Source organism: Osmerus eperlanus, chromosome 1 (assembly GCF_963692335.1).
Source record: "Osmerus eperlanus chromosome 1, fOsmEpe2.1, whole genome shotgun sequence".
Lineage (NCBI taxonomy): Eukaryota > Metazoa > Chordata > Actinopteri > Osmeriformes > Osmeridae > Osmerus > Osmerus eperlanus.
Window position 1 is genome coordinate 1,486,402 of NC_085018.1, and position 17,501 is coordinate 1,503,902.

The following is a 17,501-nucleotide window of genomic DNA, read 5'->3' on the forward strand; positions in this document are numbered from 1 at the left end:
GGCGAAACCGTGAGAGTTGGCAGCTCTGATATCGCCTCCCGCAGGCCCTGAGACACGAGCTGTTGGCTAATGCTTATGCTGGTTTAGCATCGTTAAAGTTTTGCTAAAATCTAAAATGGAGAAACGACCACCAAAGCGCAAGGGAGGCGCAGAAAAGTTATGGGAGAAAAAGATACAAATGTACAGGCGAATGCCACAAAATGTGCCAAAATGTTGACCATGTTTGGGGGGGGCTTTAGCTGCTTCAACATCAGCGCCTGTAGAGGAAGGAGGAGAGGTGGCTGTCTCAGAGAGGCAGAAACATACTGACAGGGTCAGGGAAGAAGCCGAGGAGAAGGAGAGTGACCATGACAGGGCCATGGGAGCGAGTGAGGAGAAGATGGAAGAGAGAGTAGTAGACGACGTGGTAAGGAGTAGGCAAATTAACAGGGACTCAGGAAGGGAGGGAGGCTGTGTGTGTGTGTTTTATGTGAGCCCAATATGAATCTTACAATAGTTGAAATTAACAGTAAACTGTTTTTAAAAGTTGCTAAGCCAATAGTAAGCAAAATAGTCATAATAACAATAATGGCAATACAATATCAAATATCAATAAAAATAAAAATACCGTAAAATACCATAAATATACAAATCATAACTCTACGAATTAATTAATTATTTACAGTTTTTTTTATTCGCTTTGGTACTATTCTCACAAGTAAGGTGTACATTTTCAAAACTCTTAGTACAAAAATCCAAACTGATCACACTTGTAACGCAGCTAGTCATTCTTTCAAAACCTGATGGAATGCTTTCAGTCAGTTGCACATGTTTCCAGTCCACATAATCATTGTTTCAAACACAAGATTATTGTAATATGTAATCGGAACATTTGGTTTAATCACCGAAACACAACAGTATGATCTTCTTTCAGTTTAGTACTTTTAACAATCAGTTCATCCAACAGCAAACAATGCAAGATACATGTTTCAAATCGGAATATGTTCTGAATATGTTCCAGTACTATGTAAAAGACAGATTACACAGTTTCACATTAGGCAATACACTTACATTACTCACATTTACATAATAAATAATAATTTCCAAAATATCCATCCTATGTGTAATCAAGTGAAGGATCAATGAAGACGTCGTCTACAATCATTTGGGCAAATTACGTAGTTTTCACCATTTTTCAGATATAATTGTAACATAGGTATACTTTCTATTATGTAACTAAATGAGAACAAAACATAACATTTAGAGGCCCCATGCCCACCTCTCTGACTTCTCTGTTGGTGCCAATGCCCACCTCTTTGACCTCTCTGTTGGTGCCCATGCCCACCCCTCTGACCTCTCTGTTGGTGCCCATGCCCACCCCTCTGACCTCTCTGTTGACCTCTCTCATGCCCACCTCTCTGACGGATCCCTTGTCCACGAGCTCTTCCTATTCCTTGCTGTCTATCCTGCTGTGTTGAAAGAAATTGCCAATGTTTACGCCCCCACTTTTACGTATATCTAATGACCAATTGTGGTTACCCCAATATGAAATCAAGTAGCAATAACGAGTATTCATCATGTGTGGTTAATTTATATGTTCGTACAAAAACACATTTTATTTCTGTAGTTTTCAAAATCAATATACTGTTTATTGCTGAAATGAAAATATATAGGTTTACCAAACGGTTCAGTGATTAACCATTAAGATCAGTTGGATTAAGTGTTGGTCAAATGTATTTACGCAAATTAGATGAGAAGCATATCAAAAGTATTGTGAGCATTGCATTGTGAAAGACAATTACTTCATATGAAAGATATTTCTTTGATGACACACTGATTAGGTGTGGTGAAAAAGTGATTGTGTAATTTTGTGCATTGTACTTTGTCAATTGAACATGTGATTACATGCTTGAAAAAACAGACTTTTTGATGATCTGCTTTGAGTTTTGTATTACTAACTTGTTTCAAATGATGTGACACAACCAATATAAGCCAGTTCAGAGAGCAAACAGGTTGTTGAAGGTGGGAAAATATTGCTTGTGATGTCGACAAAGTGCTCTGGCCTGACCCAGCCCAAAGACAAGAAGAAGCACATTGATCACATGTTTACTCCTTTGATTTTTGTCCCTTTTACTGTATAGTATTGTATACTGTAGTACAGTGCATTGTAGGCTCTATACTGTACAATGAACAAATGGTATGGCCCTGAACATTGTACTTTCCATTTGTTACAGTAACAGTACTGACTGCTCAATAGATTTAGACTGGTTGCAGGTTCATATCAACAAAGAACAAGAGTGAGTTGTGAGTAGTGAGATGCAGGGTACAGTACTGTATAGAGGTACAAGGAGGAGAAAGAACAAGAAAAATTGCAAAGAGCAAAGCAGAGTAGTAATTTCTGATAAATGTTGAGCTACTATGATAGAACATGTTTTCGTTCATCAAAAGACAATGACGGATAAATATGAAATTTGTTTTGAGATTATGTAAAAATGTACTTCTCCTTGAGGACTATATGTTTTGAACAATGTGTTTTCAATGTTTTGGTGTATTGTTTACTGACTGCTTGATAGTGTATATCATTTTGATCACTTTGTTTATGATTTGAGAGCAGTGTTTGATTTTGAGCACAGGTAAATCTGCTTTGAGGCAAAAGTTTGATTTTGAGGACAGGTAAAACTGTTTTGAGGCGAAAGTTTCATTTTGCAAGAGGATTCAGAGGTTTTGTAAATAGTGCTTGAAGATGAGGTTTTGTGTTTACAGTTTTGAGAAAATGGGTGACTGTTTCAAGAATGTGTTTTAGCAATTGTGAAAAACTGTATTACATTTAATAGCGCTATTGTCACATTCTCCACTAGAGGGCAGTGTTCATTGTTGGATTTCAGAGCAAATTCATGCAGTACGTTTCTAGACACACTGACACATAGTTGCTCTCTCTTTCTCTGTCTGTCTATGTCTCTCTCTATGTCCCTTTCTCTCTGTCTATGTCTCTCTCGCTGTCTATTCTCTCTCTCTATGTCTCTCTCTCTCTGTCAATGTCTTATTCTTATTTTTATATATATTTTATTTTATATTTAAATTGTTTTATTCTTAGATTGTTTAGTTCTTAGGAATAGTTAAACTTCTGTACCTTTACTTAATTTAAGATTCGTATATGTTTAGTGTTTGCACCTCCCTGCCACAGTAAATTCCGTGTTTGTATAACATACTTGGCGAATAAACCAAATTCTGATTCTGATGTCTCTTTCTCTGTCTCTCTCTCTCTCTATGTCTCTCTTTCTATGTCTCTCTCTCTGTGTATCTATGTCTCTGTCTCTCTCTGTCTATCTCTATGTCTCTCTCTATGTCTCTCTTTCTATGTCTGTCTCTCTCTGTCTATGTCTTTGTCTCTCTCTATGTCTCTCTTTCTATGTCTCTCTGTGTCTCTCTTTGTATGTCTCTCTCTCTCTGTTTATCTATGTCTCTGTCTCTCTCTGTCTATGTCTCTGTCTCTCTCTGTCTATGTCTTTGTCTCTCTCTATGTCTCTCTTTCTATGTATCTCTGTGTCTCTCTTTGTATGTCTCTCTCTCTCTGTTTATCTATGTCTCTGTCTCTCTCTGTCTATGTCTCTGTCTCTCTCTATGTCTCTCTTTCTATGTCTCTGTCTCTATGTCTCTGTCTCTCTCAATGTCTCTCTGTCTATGTCTCTGTCTCTCTCTATGTCTCTCTTTCTATGTCTCTCTCTCTCTGTGTATCTATGTCTATGTCTCTGTCTCTCTCTGTCTATGTCTCTGTCTCTCTCTCTGTCTCTCTGTCTATGTCTCTGTCTCTCTCTATGTCTCTCTTTCTATGTCTCTGTCTCTATTTCTATGTCTATGTCTCTGTCTCTCTCTGTCTATGTCTCTCTCTATGTCTCTCTGTCTATGTCTCTGTCTCTCTCTATGTCTCTCTGTCTATGTCTCTCTCTGTCTCTATGTGTCTATGTCTCTGTCTGTCTATGTCTCTGTCTCTCTCTATGTCTCTCTGTCTATGTATCTGTCTCTCTCTCTCTATGTCTCTATGTCTATGTCTCTCTCTGTCTATGTCTCTCTCTGTCTATGTCTCTGTCTCTCTCTATGTCTCTCTGTCTATGTCTCTCTGTCTATGTCTCTGTCTCTCTCTCTCTATGTGTCTATGTCTCTGTCTGTCTATGTCTCTGTCTCTCTCTATGTCTCTCTGTCTATGTCTCTGTCTCTCTCTCTCTATGTCTCTATGTCTATGTCTCTCTCTGTCTATGTCTCTGTCTCTCTCTGTCTATGTCTCTGTCTCTCTCTATGTCTCTATGTCTATGTCTCTGTCTCTCTGTCTCTCTCTGTCTATGTCTCTGTCTCTCTCTATGTCTCTATGTCTATGTCTCTGTCTCTCTCTATGTCTCTCTGTCTATGTCTCTGTCTCTCTCCCTCTCTCTCTCTATGTGTCTATGTCTCTGTCTGTCTATGTCTCTGTCTCTCTCTATGTCTCTCTGTCTATGTCTCTGTCTCTCTCTGTCTATGTCTCTGTCTTTCTCTATGTCTCTCTATGTCTCTGTCTCTCTCTATGTCTCTCTTTCTATGTCTCTCTCTCTCTGTGTATCTATGTCTCTCTCTCTGTCTATGTCTCTCACACATTGTTGTGTCTGGGTTACAGCCTGTGAACAGTAGGGTGTGCTCACACACACACAAACACACACACACCAGGCATGCTGGGGTTTGGTTTTAACTAATGACACGGATACAAACTGTCATGCATGACATCACTCTGTGAACATTAACCAAGAAGGTTAATTCAGGTTCAGAACCCCCCCTCCCCCCCACCTCCCACTCTCCTTCTGTCTTTTCAACTCTGGCTCATTTCTAATGGGTCCCTGGTCCCTACCCCTCTACCATTTCTCTCTGTCTCTCTCTGTCTCTCTCTGTCTCTCTTTGTCTGTCTCTCTCTGTCTCTCTCTCTCCTTCTCATTCCTCTCCCATCAGTCCCCCAGGCCTCCTCAGTCGTGTCCTGCAGCTCTGCTCCTCTGGTTGCGGGGGTTTCCTTGGTCAGTCATTCCCCAGCAGGGCTGACCTTCAGCAGGGGAGGGGAAGAGCGGGGGAGGAGCGGGGGAGGGGAGGGTAAATAACGTCTGGCCAGGCCTCCCTCCCCTAGTCCGTTGTCAGAAGGGACGTAACTCCACACTCAGTAGATTCCTCTGCTCTCCCGTCTTTCAGTTCTTCACTGACCTCTACGTACCACACACACACACACACACGCACACACACACACATTAATACACACACACACACACACACGCACACACACACACATACATACACACACACACACGCACTCTCTCTCTCTCTCTCTCTCTCTCTCTCTATCTCTCTCTCTCTCTCTCTCCCTCCCTCTATCTGTCTTCCTCTCTCGCTCTTTCTCTCTCTCCCTCTATCTGTCTTCCTCTCTGTCTCTCTCTGTCTGGAGTGGACAACACTACCCATTCAAGCAGCAGTACCAGGTGGATGAGGGGCTAAAGAGTATACAAAGGATGGAAAATGATGAGATAAGTAATGGAATTTTGATACCAGTTTATCCCCAGGGCATGTGGAAGCTGGCATCTTGACACAAACAAGTCCGGGGACATTCTTGTTCTCCACCACTTCTGTATTTTTTCATCCAGTGTCATGGAAACGACTGCATGAAAGGTCTGCTTGTGTAGAACACTAACATCTTTACGTGTACTTCAGACCACCACGTATACACCTTCCAAATGGTTTGTTAGGTCAATAAAGAGTGCATATTGACTTAACATCGAGTTGTGATGGGTTACTTTATGCACTCTTTTTGACCTCTGTACACCACTCAAACACACACACACAAATACACACAGTGTAGGAGTATTTTTTAAGTGATATCTAGCGTAAGAGGACCCATTATCGTCTGGCTAGCTCTCAACGCTCATCAGGAATTTGACAAAAATGTAGATATAAGACATATGAAAAATGTTATGGCACATCATTGTACTTCAATATGTAGATATACACCTATATCAAAACATTCAGTTTAAAAAATCCAATCATTCTGTTTCAAAAATCAATATATGTCATTATGTATGCATTATATTTTTCTCATTTTGGCAGTTAGCCATTATCGGCCGTCCAACCACTTTCAAAAGAGAAATGTCAAGTGTGACGCTGCAAAAGACAAATCCTGCTCACATGGTTTGAGAGCGTGTTTGCATATTTAAATAACATGTAAGAGGCTGTAATTTGGTAGATATGCAGTATGAGGTGCATACATATCGGTGATTTACATCCTTTTGTTGTTGCCGCAAATCTTCTTGGCTGATAATGGGTCCCCTCACTCTACATTGAAAGAAATAATTTGTTCATCGTTTGCAAGGTCATTATTCCAGCTAAATACTATTGAATTTAGAGATGAAATAATTAAAGTTGCCAATATTTTTGCAGACAAAACAGCCTTTCACAGAAAAAAATGCCTTTTAGCAACAACTGCAGTGTGTCTCTTCACCTTTAGAGGGCGAGACTTCTAGCAACATTCACAGTCTTTCATGTGAGACTGCGGCAAACGCAACACTACCCCTCGACCAACCTCTTCAACACAATAGAGGAGTTAAGCCCATTGCAAAGTGCTATGTTGTCTCCTTAATTACAGACGTCCAAGGACCCATAGAGAACATGGTTAAAGGGTTTGGTTCTGTCTCTCAGTTTCGGGTCAGTGTGAGGAGCCATGCGCAGTTTCGACATGTCTACACACACACAGCACTTTCACTTCAACTCAAATGAAGTGTTACCTCAAAGCACATAATCTACCACCAGGAACAGTCTGATTCAAAAGCAAGATTAGATTTGAAGTTAAAGCAATATCTTTATGAAGTATTTCTTGGCAAGACCAGAGCATACTTTATTTGTAAAGTAATACAAAGTTTTTGTCATGTCTTGCATAATAAACTTGACTCGCATGACCAGCTCAGTGAATACCCTGCTGGGGCAGAAAACACACCCTGGCACAACAATATGGTTTGTTTAGGCCAACCCCCCTTTTCACAGGAAAATCTGCCACGAAACAGTTATTAGACCATATCATTGTCAACCGTTTTACTGTGAGCGAAGGGCTCGCTCTGATCGTGGCACAGCGTCACCATGGAGTCAGGGTGCTAAGCAGGGGCTGAAGTGAAGCCCCAGATAAGGAGAGCAGAGAGGGGTGTGAGAGCTGCAGGACCCGGGACAACAGTAAACACTGGGAAGCACACAAATGACTTCATCCCTCACGGAGGGGGGGGGGGGTTGTGTGTGTTTCTGTTAGTGGGGGTGTATGCGTCTGTCTGCGTGTGTGTGTAAGTGTTTATGTGTGTGTCTGTTTGAGTGGGTGTGTATGTGTTTGTTTATGTGAGTGTGTATGTGTGTGCATGTCTGTTTGTATGGGTGTGTCTAGTTTGTCTGTGTGTGTGTTTCTGGTTGTGTATGTATGTGTGTGTGTCTGGTTGTGTGTGTGTTTCTGGTTGTGCGTGTGTCTGGCTGTGTGTGTCTGGTTGTGTGTGTGTCTGTGTGTGTGTGTGTGCGTGTCTGCTTGTGTGTGTGTCTGGTAGTGTGTGTGTGTGTGTGTGGGGAGGGGGGGAGGGGGGAGGTTAGAACTGTTCTGACTTATTTCCAGGCTAGAAAGCTTCATTAATGATGACTTCATTATATCTCAATTGTCAACTCAAAATCGGTCAACTGTACTCGGATGAGTATTGACTAAATGTGTGATTAAAGTTTGATTTCTGCCTCCCATCTTGGCAAAAATATGTTGTTTACACGTACAACTCTTCTCCCTCCCCTTTCAACAGCCCTCCCTCGCTTCTACCCATCCCTTCTGACAGCTCTCTGTTTCCTCTCTGTCACCAGCCGTCCACACAACCTTCGTCATGGAGACATGAGGGCGGGCATTGCGGAATGGTGTGTGTGTGTGTGTGTGTGTGTTTGTAAAGGGGAGTGATAACAATTGGCAAGCATATTGCTTTTCTCAAGAAAAATGATAAAAGCCTGAGGGGGTGAAGGGAGGGAGGGAGAGGGAGGCGTGGCCTATGCCTCATCGCTCGTGTGGAATTCCCCTGTCCCAGACGACACCTGGGCCCTCCCATCGCCCCGCCCACAGCCCTCTTTTAGACGTATAAAGCTCCCACAGGTGCGCAACAGGTGCATCTATGCAGAGAGGCAGATTAAAGCGAGAGAAGGAACAGAGAGAGACAGTGTGAGGACACTACAAGGACGTGGATCAGGGACTCACACACACTGAGAGGACTACCACTGAACGAGTCTACATCCCCGAATCAGGTAGGTGTGAATGCTGCCCAGGGGAGACTGGCACCGGAGATGTCAAAGGAGATCATTCGTAATCATATTGACTGTGATTACTTTTTCTGCTGACAAAATGTGGAAATGTATCATCAAATTACTCAACCATGCAATATTGAACAATGTGAATTAAGCACTGCGATTCAATTGACCTGATCCCCTGGGGCCGTAAACGTGGATCTGCTAATTGGGCCAAATGACCAGACTCTGATGTTTGTGTTGGTGTTCTGGTTCCTCAGAGAGTCCGTCATGGCGTCTTCCTGTGATCTGAGCAGCGTCCTGACCCATGCCAACCTGACCATGTACCCGTCTGGCAGCCCAGACCTCCTGCAGCAGCCGGGCCTGGCCCTGCACCCCCCCTGCATGGAGCCCCTGCTGATGCCACACACACCGTACAGCGGCCTCATGAGTGAGTAGGACAGCCGTCAGCGCTGCTCAGATACCAGGGACTCTCATCGTTTCTCACCAGTCTTCCATATTCCTGTAGTTTTCAACTCAAGCTTTTGGAACATACAGGCTGTCTTACATGCAGAAGCTCACACTTGTTTTGCTTCTGTGTGTGATTTACTTATTGCTGTTGTTAACTCTAAATCGGGATTGGTGTCTCTGTGCAGAGAGAGGCTCATTATTCGAACTTACATTCAGACTTTTACTTGTGGCAGACAAGAATTCAGATGTCTTTAAAGACGCTTGGTGGGTTTTCTTCAACTGACGGTTGTAGCAGTGTCTGTGTGTTTCTCAACAATTCAGTTCCTGTTGGCAGAAGTTCAAGGCAAAACCCCATCAGGGAATATATTACCTTCCCTGTAACACAGCCACAGTGAATCTGCCTCTGACCTTATTGAGAGACTGTTAGCTAAATCATTAACCCAGAAAATGTGTAACCAGTCTGGGACACATAATAAAAGAATGTTGTCTCACTCAATCCCTCAAAACACATATCCTTAGTATTTACCCTTGTCAATCCACCATGTAACCAGACAGAAGAGTTTCAGCTCACCAGTTTAAGTAGACAAGCTGCTGATTAAGAGAGGAGTTGGGTTTGTCTGCAGCCAGGCAACACCAAACGACCGTGAACAAGCCACAGTCACAGCCTCTGTCAGTGTGCATGTATGTACTTCACTTCACTGAGGAGATTTTGAATTTGGAGATTTTTTGTTGTTCTAGAACGCATGAATAGTCATGTTGATTTTACAAACAGATACCCCCGCATATACAAATCAGGGTAAACGTAAATATGCACACACTCCCTCCACCCCCCTCCCCCTCCCCCCCACACACACTCAGGATATACACCTCTCACCTTCTCTCCACCTGCCTCCCTCAGGTCCCTGGTACGAGGTCCACCCCCAGAGCTGGACCAAACAACATGTGCTGGAGTGGATCAGCTTCAACGTGGACGCCTGCAAGCTGGACAGCAGCACCTTAAGCATGTCCTGCTGCAACATGGACGGGCAGGCTCTCTGTCAGTTGACGCACGGCCAGCTGATCAACACCTTCGGCTCCCTGCTGGGGTCAGTGCTCCTCCACAGCCTCCAGGAGCACAAGTCCAAATATGGCAAGTAACCACCTTCTCATTCAGTCCTTTTCATTTTGTGTAGCTTGTGTTGTGCAGAGTGAAGATGGTCACCATAAGGGCTCCTTCCCCCCTGGTCTAACTGTTTAAACTGTGTCTCCTGTTACAGAGCTGGTCTAACTGTTTAAACTGTGTTTCCTGTTACAGAGCTGGTCTAACTGTTTAAACTGTGTCTCCTGTTACAGAGCTGGTCTAACTGTTTAAACTGTGTTTCCTGTTACAGAGCTGGTCTAACTGTTTAAACTGTGTTTCCTGTTACAGAGCTGGTCTAACTGTTTAAACTGTGTCTCCTGTTACAGAGCTGGTCTAACTGTTTAAACTGTGTTTCCTGTTACAGAGCTGGTCTAACTGTTTAAACTGTGTCTCCTGTTACAGAGCTGGTCTAACTGTTTAAACTGTGTCTCCTGTTACAGAGCTGGTCTAACTGTTTAAACTGTGTTTCCTGTTACAGAGCTGGTCTAACTGTTTAAACTGTGTTTCCTGTTACAGAGCTGGTCTAACTGTTTAAACTGTGTCTCCTGTTACAGAGCTGGTCTAACTGTTTAAACTGTGTTTCCTGTTACAGAGCTGGTCTAACTGTTTAAACTGTGTCTCCTGTTACAGAGCTGGTCTAACTGTTTAAACTGTGTCTCCTGTTACAGAGCTGGTCTAACTGTTTAAACTGTGTCTCCTGTTACAGAGCTGGTCTAACTGTTTAAACTGTGTCTCCTGTTACAGAGCTGGTCTAACTGTTTAAACTGTGTCTCCTGTTACAGAGCTGGTCTAACTGTTTAAACTGTGTCTCCTGTTACAGAGCTGGTCTAACTGTTTAAACTGTGTCTCCTGTTACAGAGCTGGTCTAACTGTTTAAACTGTGTCTCCTGTTACAGAGCTGGTCTAACTGTTTAAACTGTGTCTCCTGTTACAGAGCTGGTCTAACTGTTTAAACTGTGTCTCCTGTTACAGAGCTGGTCTAACTGTTTAAACTGTGTCTCCTGTTACAGAGCTGGTCTAACTGTTTAAACTGTGTCTCCTGTTACAGAGCTGGTCTAACTGTTTAAACTGTGTCTCCTGTTACAGAGCTGGTCTAACTGTTTAAACTGTGTCTCCTGTTACAGAGCTGGTCTAACTGTTTAAACTGTGTCTCCTGTTACAGAGCTGGTCTAACTGTTTAAACTGTGTCTCCTGTTACAGAGCTGGTCTAACTGTTTAAACTGTGTCTCCTGTTACAGAGCTGGTCTAACTGTTTAAACTGTGTTTCCTGTTACAGAGCTGGTCTAACTGTTTAAACTGTGTCTCCTGTTACAGAGCTGGTCTAACTGTTTAAACTGTGTCTCCTGTTACAGAGCTGGTCTAACTGTTTAAACTGTGTCTCCTGTTACAGAGCTGGTCTAACTGTTTAAACTGTGTCTCCTGTTACAGAGCTGGTCTAACTGTTTAAACTGTGTCTCCTGTTACAGAGCTGGTCTAACTGTTTAAACTGTGTCTCCTGTTACAGAGCTGGTCTAACTGTTTAAACTGTGTCTCCTGTTACAGAGCTGGTCTAACTGTTTAAACTGTGTCTCCTGTTACAGAGCTGGTCTAACTGTTTAAACTGTGTCTCCTGTTACAGAGCTGGTCTAACTGTTTAAACTGTGTCTCCTGTTACAGAGCTGGTCTAACTGTTTAAACTGTGTCTCCTGTTACAGAGCACTTCACAGTCACAGGCACAGAGCTGAGCGAGACATGCAAACTCCTGGACATCTTCCTGGACAACTTCCCCGAATTCCCATTCCTCAACTCCGTGACTATAGGCGAAGGTACACACACACACACACACACACACAGATACACACACACACATATGGTGCCAAACACAACTGTGTTGTGTGTAGATACAAAACAAACTTTGGACATGAATGCTAATGTTTTGGGGCCTTTTACAGCCAGAGAAGACTCCCCTTATTGCCTGGACACTAGCGACACCATGGCACCTCGTAGCGATGATGGCTACGACTCTGAAGGTCTGTCCAGTAGCTCCTCATCAGGTCAGTACTCTACCTCCTCACTCCCTATCTTTTGTTCCTCAATGCATATGTCGATATGTCGAACAAAATAGGCGGACGTGTTTGAGAATGTTTCTGCTCCCTTCTTGCTGCCAGGTGGGATATTCAGCAGCCTCCACCCCAGCTCTCCTGAATCCAGGAGCAGTGATTCTGACCCAGAGTTCTGCTATCCAGCCTTTGCAAGTGAGTATTCACATCTGGTTTGATTTACTTTGTGTATAGACATATGATATTACTACTCTGAAATAATAGTAAATACATTTAGAAATAGGCTCTTGGCTTGGAGGACCTAAACTCAAATGACTTTGAGGACCTACATTCAAAACGTTGTTCTAAAGTCTCCTCCTGCTTTGTTACCAGAGCACATCAAGACAGAGAAGTGTGAGGTGAAGAAGAGGGGCAGGGGGAGGCCTCCCAAACTCACCAGGGACCACTTCTTCGACCCCACCTCCAAAAAGAGCAAGCACGGTAAGGGATTTAGCTCCTCAGAAAACACACATTTTTCATTTTCATGAGGTAGATGTGTATGTCTGAACCAAATCCTCCAATCCTTCTTAATATCTAAACACAAGAGTCGCTCCCCCTCACACCCCATGGTGAACTGTGAACAATCCCGTTCTGTAATAGTACACATGAACACAGTCTATCAGTTATATACTTTGCATAAATTTTGCATCCGGCCAAAACACATAGGTGTTTTTAGCAGCCCACAGTTTAATATCCACACACACACACACACACACCCTGCCAGCATGCACACACACCCTGCCAGCATGCACACACACCCTCTCACCTCTTCATACCCACACCACACACATACCTGGTCATGTCATTGGCCACCTGGTGTTGGTGTCCCACACACCTGATCTGATGGAGCTGTAACCTCTCCTCCTCACCTGGTGTTGGTGTCCCACACACCTGATCTGATGGAGCTGTAACCTCTCCTCCTCACCTGGTGTTGGTGTCCCACACACCTGATCTGATGGAGCTGTAACCTCTCCTCCTCACCTGGTGTTGGTGTCCCACACACCTGATCTGATGGAGCTGTAACCTCTCCTCCTCACCTGGTGTTGGTGTCCCACACACCTGATCTGATGGAGCTGTAACCTCTCCTCCTCACCTGGTGTTGGTGTCCCACACACCTGATCTGATGGAGCTGTAACCTCTCCTCCTCACCTGGTGTTGGTGTCCCACACACCTGATCTGATGGAGCTGTAACCTCTCCTCCTCACCTGGTGTTGGTGTCCCACACACCTGATCTGATGGAGCTGTAACCTCTCCTCCTCACCTGGTGTTGGTGTCCCACACACCTGATCTGATGGAGCTGTAACCTCTCCTCCTCACCTGGTGTTGGTGTCCCACACACCTGATCTGATGGAGCTGTAACCTCTCCTCCTCACCTGGTGTTGGTGTCCCACACACCTGATCTGATGGAGCTGTAACCTCTCCTCCTCACCTGGTGTTGGTGTCCCACACACCTGATCTGATGGAGCTGCTCTCCTCCTCACCTGGTGTTGGTGTCCCACACACCTGATCTGATGGAGCTGTAACCTCTCCTCCTCACCTGGTGTTGGTGTCCCACACACCTGATCTGATGGAGCTGTAACCTCTCCTCCTCACCTGGTGTTGGTGTCCCACACACCTGATCTGATGGAGCTGTAACCTCTCCTCCTCACCTGGTGTTGGTGTCCCACACACCTGATCTGATGGAGCTGTAACCTCTCCTCCTCACCTGGTGTTGGTGTCCCACACACCTGATCTGATGGAGCTGTAACCTCTCCTCCGCAGCTCCCAGGGGGACCCATCTGTGGGAGTTCATCCGGGACATCCTGATCCACCCCGAGCAGAACCAGGGGCTCATGAAGTGGGAGGACCGGCGCGACGGCGTCTTCAAGTTCATCAAGTCGGAGGCCGTGGCCCAGATGTGGGGCCAGAAGAAGAAGAACAGCAGCATGACCTACGAGAAGCTGAGCCGGGCCATGAGGTGAGCAGAGGCTCCCTGCCTCCGACCACACGTCAGTAGCTAGGGTCACGCCGGTCTGGCCTTAGAACTCCTCCTCAGGGTCAAAGCAGAACCTTCCACGGCTAGGTCTAGCACCATTAGCATACCTAAACGAAGCTCAGATTGTGCATAGAACTGTGGATTCCTAACCCTGTCTTCTCCTACATAGGTACTACTACAAGAGAGAGATCCTGGAGCGGGTGGATGGAAGGCGTCTGGTCTACAAGTTTGGAAAGAACTCCAGTGGGTGGAAGCTGGAGGAAACTCGACTGGGCATGTGAGATGTGACCGGTGGGTAGAAGCCATTTGTATAGAATGGTGGGCCGTCAATGAAACATACTCGGTTTTTAAAGTCCTGCAGTCATTAGGATACAAAAAAACAAATCATTGAATGCCCTTTTCTACCTGTATCAATCAAACAGAATCTAACTTCTCTCTTTCGGAGGAGGTGTTGCAGAAAATGTAAGCCATTGTTTTTGGCTCAAGTAGGTTTTATGAACCAATATTGTTGTTGTATAGTGTTGATGTGTCTTTTTATACGGCAGTCACTTTGCGACTGGTATCGTCTTTCTTTGTTTTCATTGTTGTGATGGCGATGGGAGTTTGAGTTGTTACGTTGAGGAAGCCTTCCCAGACCCTGTATCGGGAAGAGGTGGCATGTCTATATCTGTACTCACTCTGGGGTTTTATCCATAAAGGATTGCATTTCTTTATGTACTTTACATTGTATGAGAGGAACTCTCCTAATCTGTAACTTTAGCAGCCCCCTGGGTATGTGGGCATTCATGATGTGTACTAATACAATGTTAGCACTGGGAACATATTCATTTCCATTGTAAAAAAGAGTACAATATACTGTTCATACTTATAGTCAAAATAACTCTTAACAGTGTCTTTTCGAAACATTGTTTTGAGTTTACCTTGTAAAGGAGCCATAACGATTTATATTGGAGTTCAACTATATAAATACCCTCAGTTTTTATGTTTTATTTGTTATGAGGTAGAATTAAGTTAATTTGTGAAATAGAGAGAGGGGAGGGACAGCAGACTACATATATGAAGGTAAAAGTAAACATACAGCTATTTGTGACATGAACTCAAGATTAGCATGTATGCTTTCAGTGAGTTATATTTTCACTGCAGTTTTAAAGTGAAGTTTTATCATTTTATTTTAACATATTCATGCTCAAATACTTGGGATAGTTTACAGCCCGACGTAGGAAGCGTAAATACAAGTTGTATGAATGACAAATCACCGGGCCCTGACCCCATTGCTATTACTCTATTCAGCTGATCTGTACAACATTAGATCACTTAATATTATGTGTATGAGAATTAAATCTCAGACTATCCTGTGTAATATCTTTACTTTAGTGTATGGTACATTGTTTTGTATGTTTATCAGTATAACCTTTTAATGAAAATAAATACATTTAATAAATATTACTTTAGAATTTCTGTTGATTCTCATGTCTATGTCTGAAGATATAAAAAGTAGATACCAGACTTTGGTATGTCTGTCCCACATACAAAATGGTACAATAAGTTGGTATTTATCGATGGCTACTTACTGAAATCAAACAGACAAAAGTCGACCTCACAAGGGCTTTTACATGTAGATGCAGTCTGACTTAGAACATAATTTGCTAGCTCTTCAAGAATCCCCAAAGTGGATTTAGCATTAAAATGAGCTCATTTTGTTTGTTAGCCAAGGTTCCTAATAAAAAAAAAAAATGAAATAAGAAAATCGGTTTCGTAACAGTTGCTGTGAAAAGGCCCAGGAACTCTTCCTGGTCACAAGGTCAGGACAGAGGACCAACTTGTTTGTCAAAGGAAAGCTGTACCTTGCACACTTCACCTTATGCTTCCACTTCTTCAGCAACTTTGACCGATGACTAAGCCAGCAGACACTTTTCCGAATGTAAGGCCGTGCACTCGCACTTATCAGAGTTTTATTGTTGACGGTTTGACGTCTGTTTACTGTGTCACGTAAGATGTTTTACAACACTGTAACACCTCACCTCTTGCAAGCTATTTCATAAAAATACAAATATATAACCCAGACATACGGCTTGCAACAATAGAATGAATACATTGTACATCTACAAATATGGTGTGGTTTGGGTATCATGACATTAGACTGTGTCCTCAAGTGTCGGTAGGAGAGATTCATTTTAGTGAACAAGTGGAAAGTTCCTTTAGAAATTGTTTACTGAGTGAATGAACTCAGGGCTGTTAATCCCTTACATTGGATTGATTTAATGGATTTTAACGCAAAATATAAAATCCATACGCAAGATAGTGTGCCGTGTTAGTCTGTGGATGATAAACTAGGAATAATACTTGTCTGTTTATTGTCCCCGCCTGAAGGCTTCACGGATGACTGAAGAACTTTCACTGACTTTCTCTTTCATCTCCTTCTACTGTTGTGCACTTCTGCGCGACTGCATGTGTGTGTCTGGCGAGCGTGTCCTTTTGAGCAGGACGGGAGGTGTGTCTGTGACAGGTGGGACGAGGGCCTCAGCCACAGCTTGCAAATGGAGCGTAGCTGCAGTGTGGACGTGGACACAATCAAACACAAGCTGTTGAGTGCGACACAAAGGTTGTGTAGGTGTCGCAGTGGCTGTTCTGCCGTAACTCTTTTGTTCTCTGTGTTGTCGTTGTGAAACTCCAGTGAAACCATGACAAGAGAGAGACAGAACAGGAGAGCGTCATGTGTGTGTGCGCGTGTGTGCGTATGTGTGATGTGTGTGTGCGTGTGTGTGATGTGTGTGTGTGCGTGTGTGTGATGTGTGTGTGCGTGTGTGTGATGTGTGTGTGCGCGTGTGATGTGTGTGTGTGCGCGTGTGATGTGCGCGTGTGCGTGTGTGTGATGTGTGTGTGTGTGTGTGCGCGCGTGTGATGTGTGTGTGTGCGTGCGTGTGATGTGTGTGTGTGCGTGTGTGTGTGCGTGTGTGTGATGTGTGTGTGTGTGCGTTCCATACACTCTTTACAGCCGAGCCAGGCATGTCAGAGGGATGTCAATATCTACACAAGGACCAGACATCCAACTGGTGACCCTTCTCTCCCAGTAAACCTTCTGTTGTCAGGCGGCAGCGTTGAAGGAGCTGTGGCATCTCAACTGGACGTGATGCACATGTGTGGGTCTTGACTCACACCTGACATTGGACACCTGTGAGCAGGGAAATCAGGTTTCTGCTCGGGCTACAGGTAGAGCCAGAATCTAACTGTCGGGACTTTTTCCTTTATCGGAAGGTTCCATCTCACCCCCCCCCCCCCCCCCCCCCCCCCCGCTCAGCCTGCCAAACCACATCAGGCAGGAAACAGGCCGAGAGAGTCACAGCCACGCGATGCCTCTCGCTGTCATTAAACATACACATACTTGAACTCACCGACGGGATTAACACACACACAAACACACACACACATTGTTTATTACAGTTAGACACCAACAGACAGTGAAACGCATACCTCAGAGTGAATGCCTGAGGAAGACATACCACAGGGAAGTACAGGGTTTCTCTCCAAGCAATGTCACTCGTCCTTGTCCCCATATGAACACAGATGCCTCGAGCCCTCGTCAAGAGAACAGAGC

General features: G+C 44.0%; 1 protein-coding gene across 1 annotated transcript; it reads left to right on the top strand.

Annotated features, from left to right (window-relative positions):
- Window positions 1–8,125: 8,125 nt before the first annotated feature.
- Window positions 8,126–15,352, top strand: elf3 (E74-like factor 3 (ets domain transcription factor, epithelial-specific)). Its single transcript, XM_062447917.1, has 9 exons — window positions 8,126–8,283; window positions 8,544–8,713; window positions 9,632–9,862; window positions 11,548–11,658; window positions 11,785–11,886; window positions 12,001–12,087; window positions 12,265–12,372; window positions 13,693–13,888; window positions 14,076–15,352. The coding sequence occupies exons 2-9, from the start codon at window positions 8,554–8,556 to the stop codon at window positions 14,185–14,187; spliced, it is 1,107 nt and encodes a 368-aa protein (XP_062303901.1). The 5' UTR covers window positions 8,126–8,283; window positions 8,544–8,553; the 3' UTR covers window positions 14,188–15,352.
- The last annotated feature ends 2,149 nt before the right edge of the window (window positions 15,353–17,501 follow it).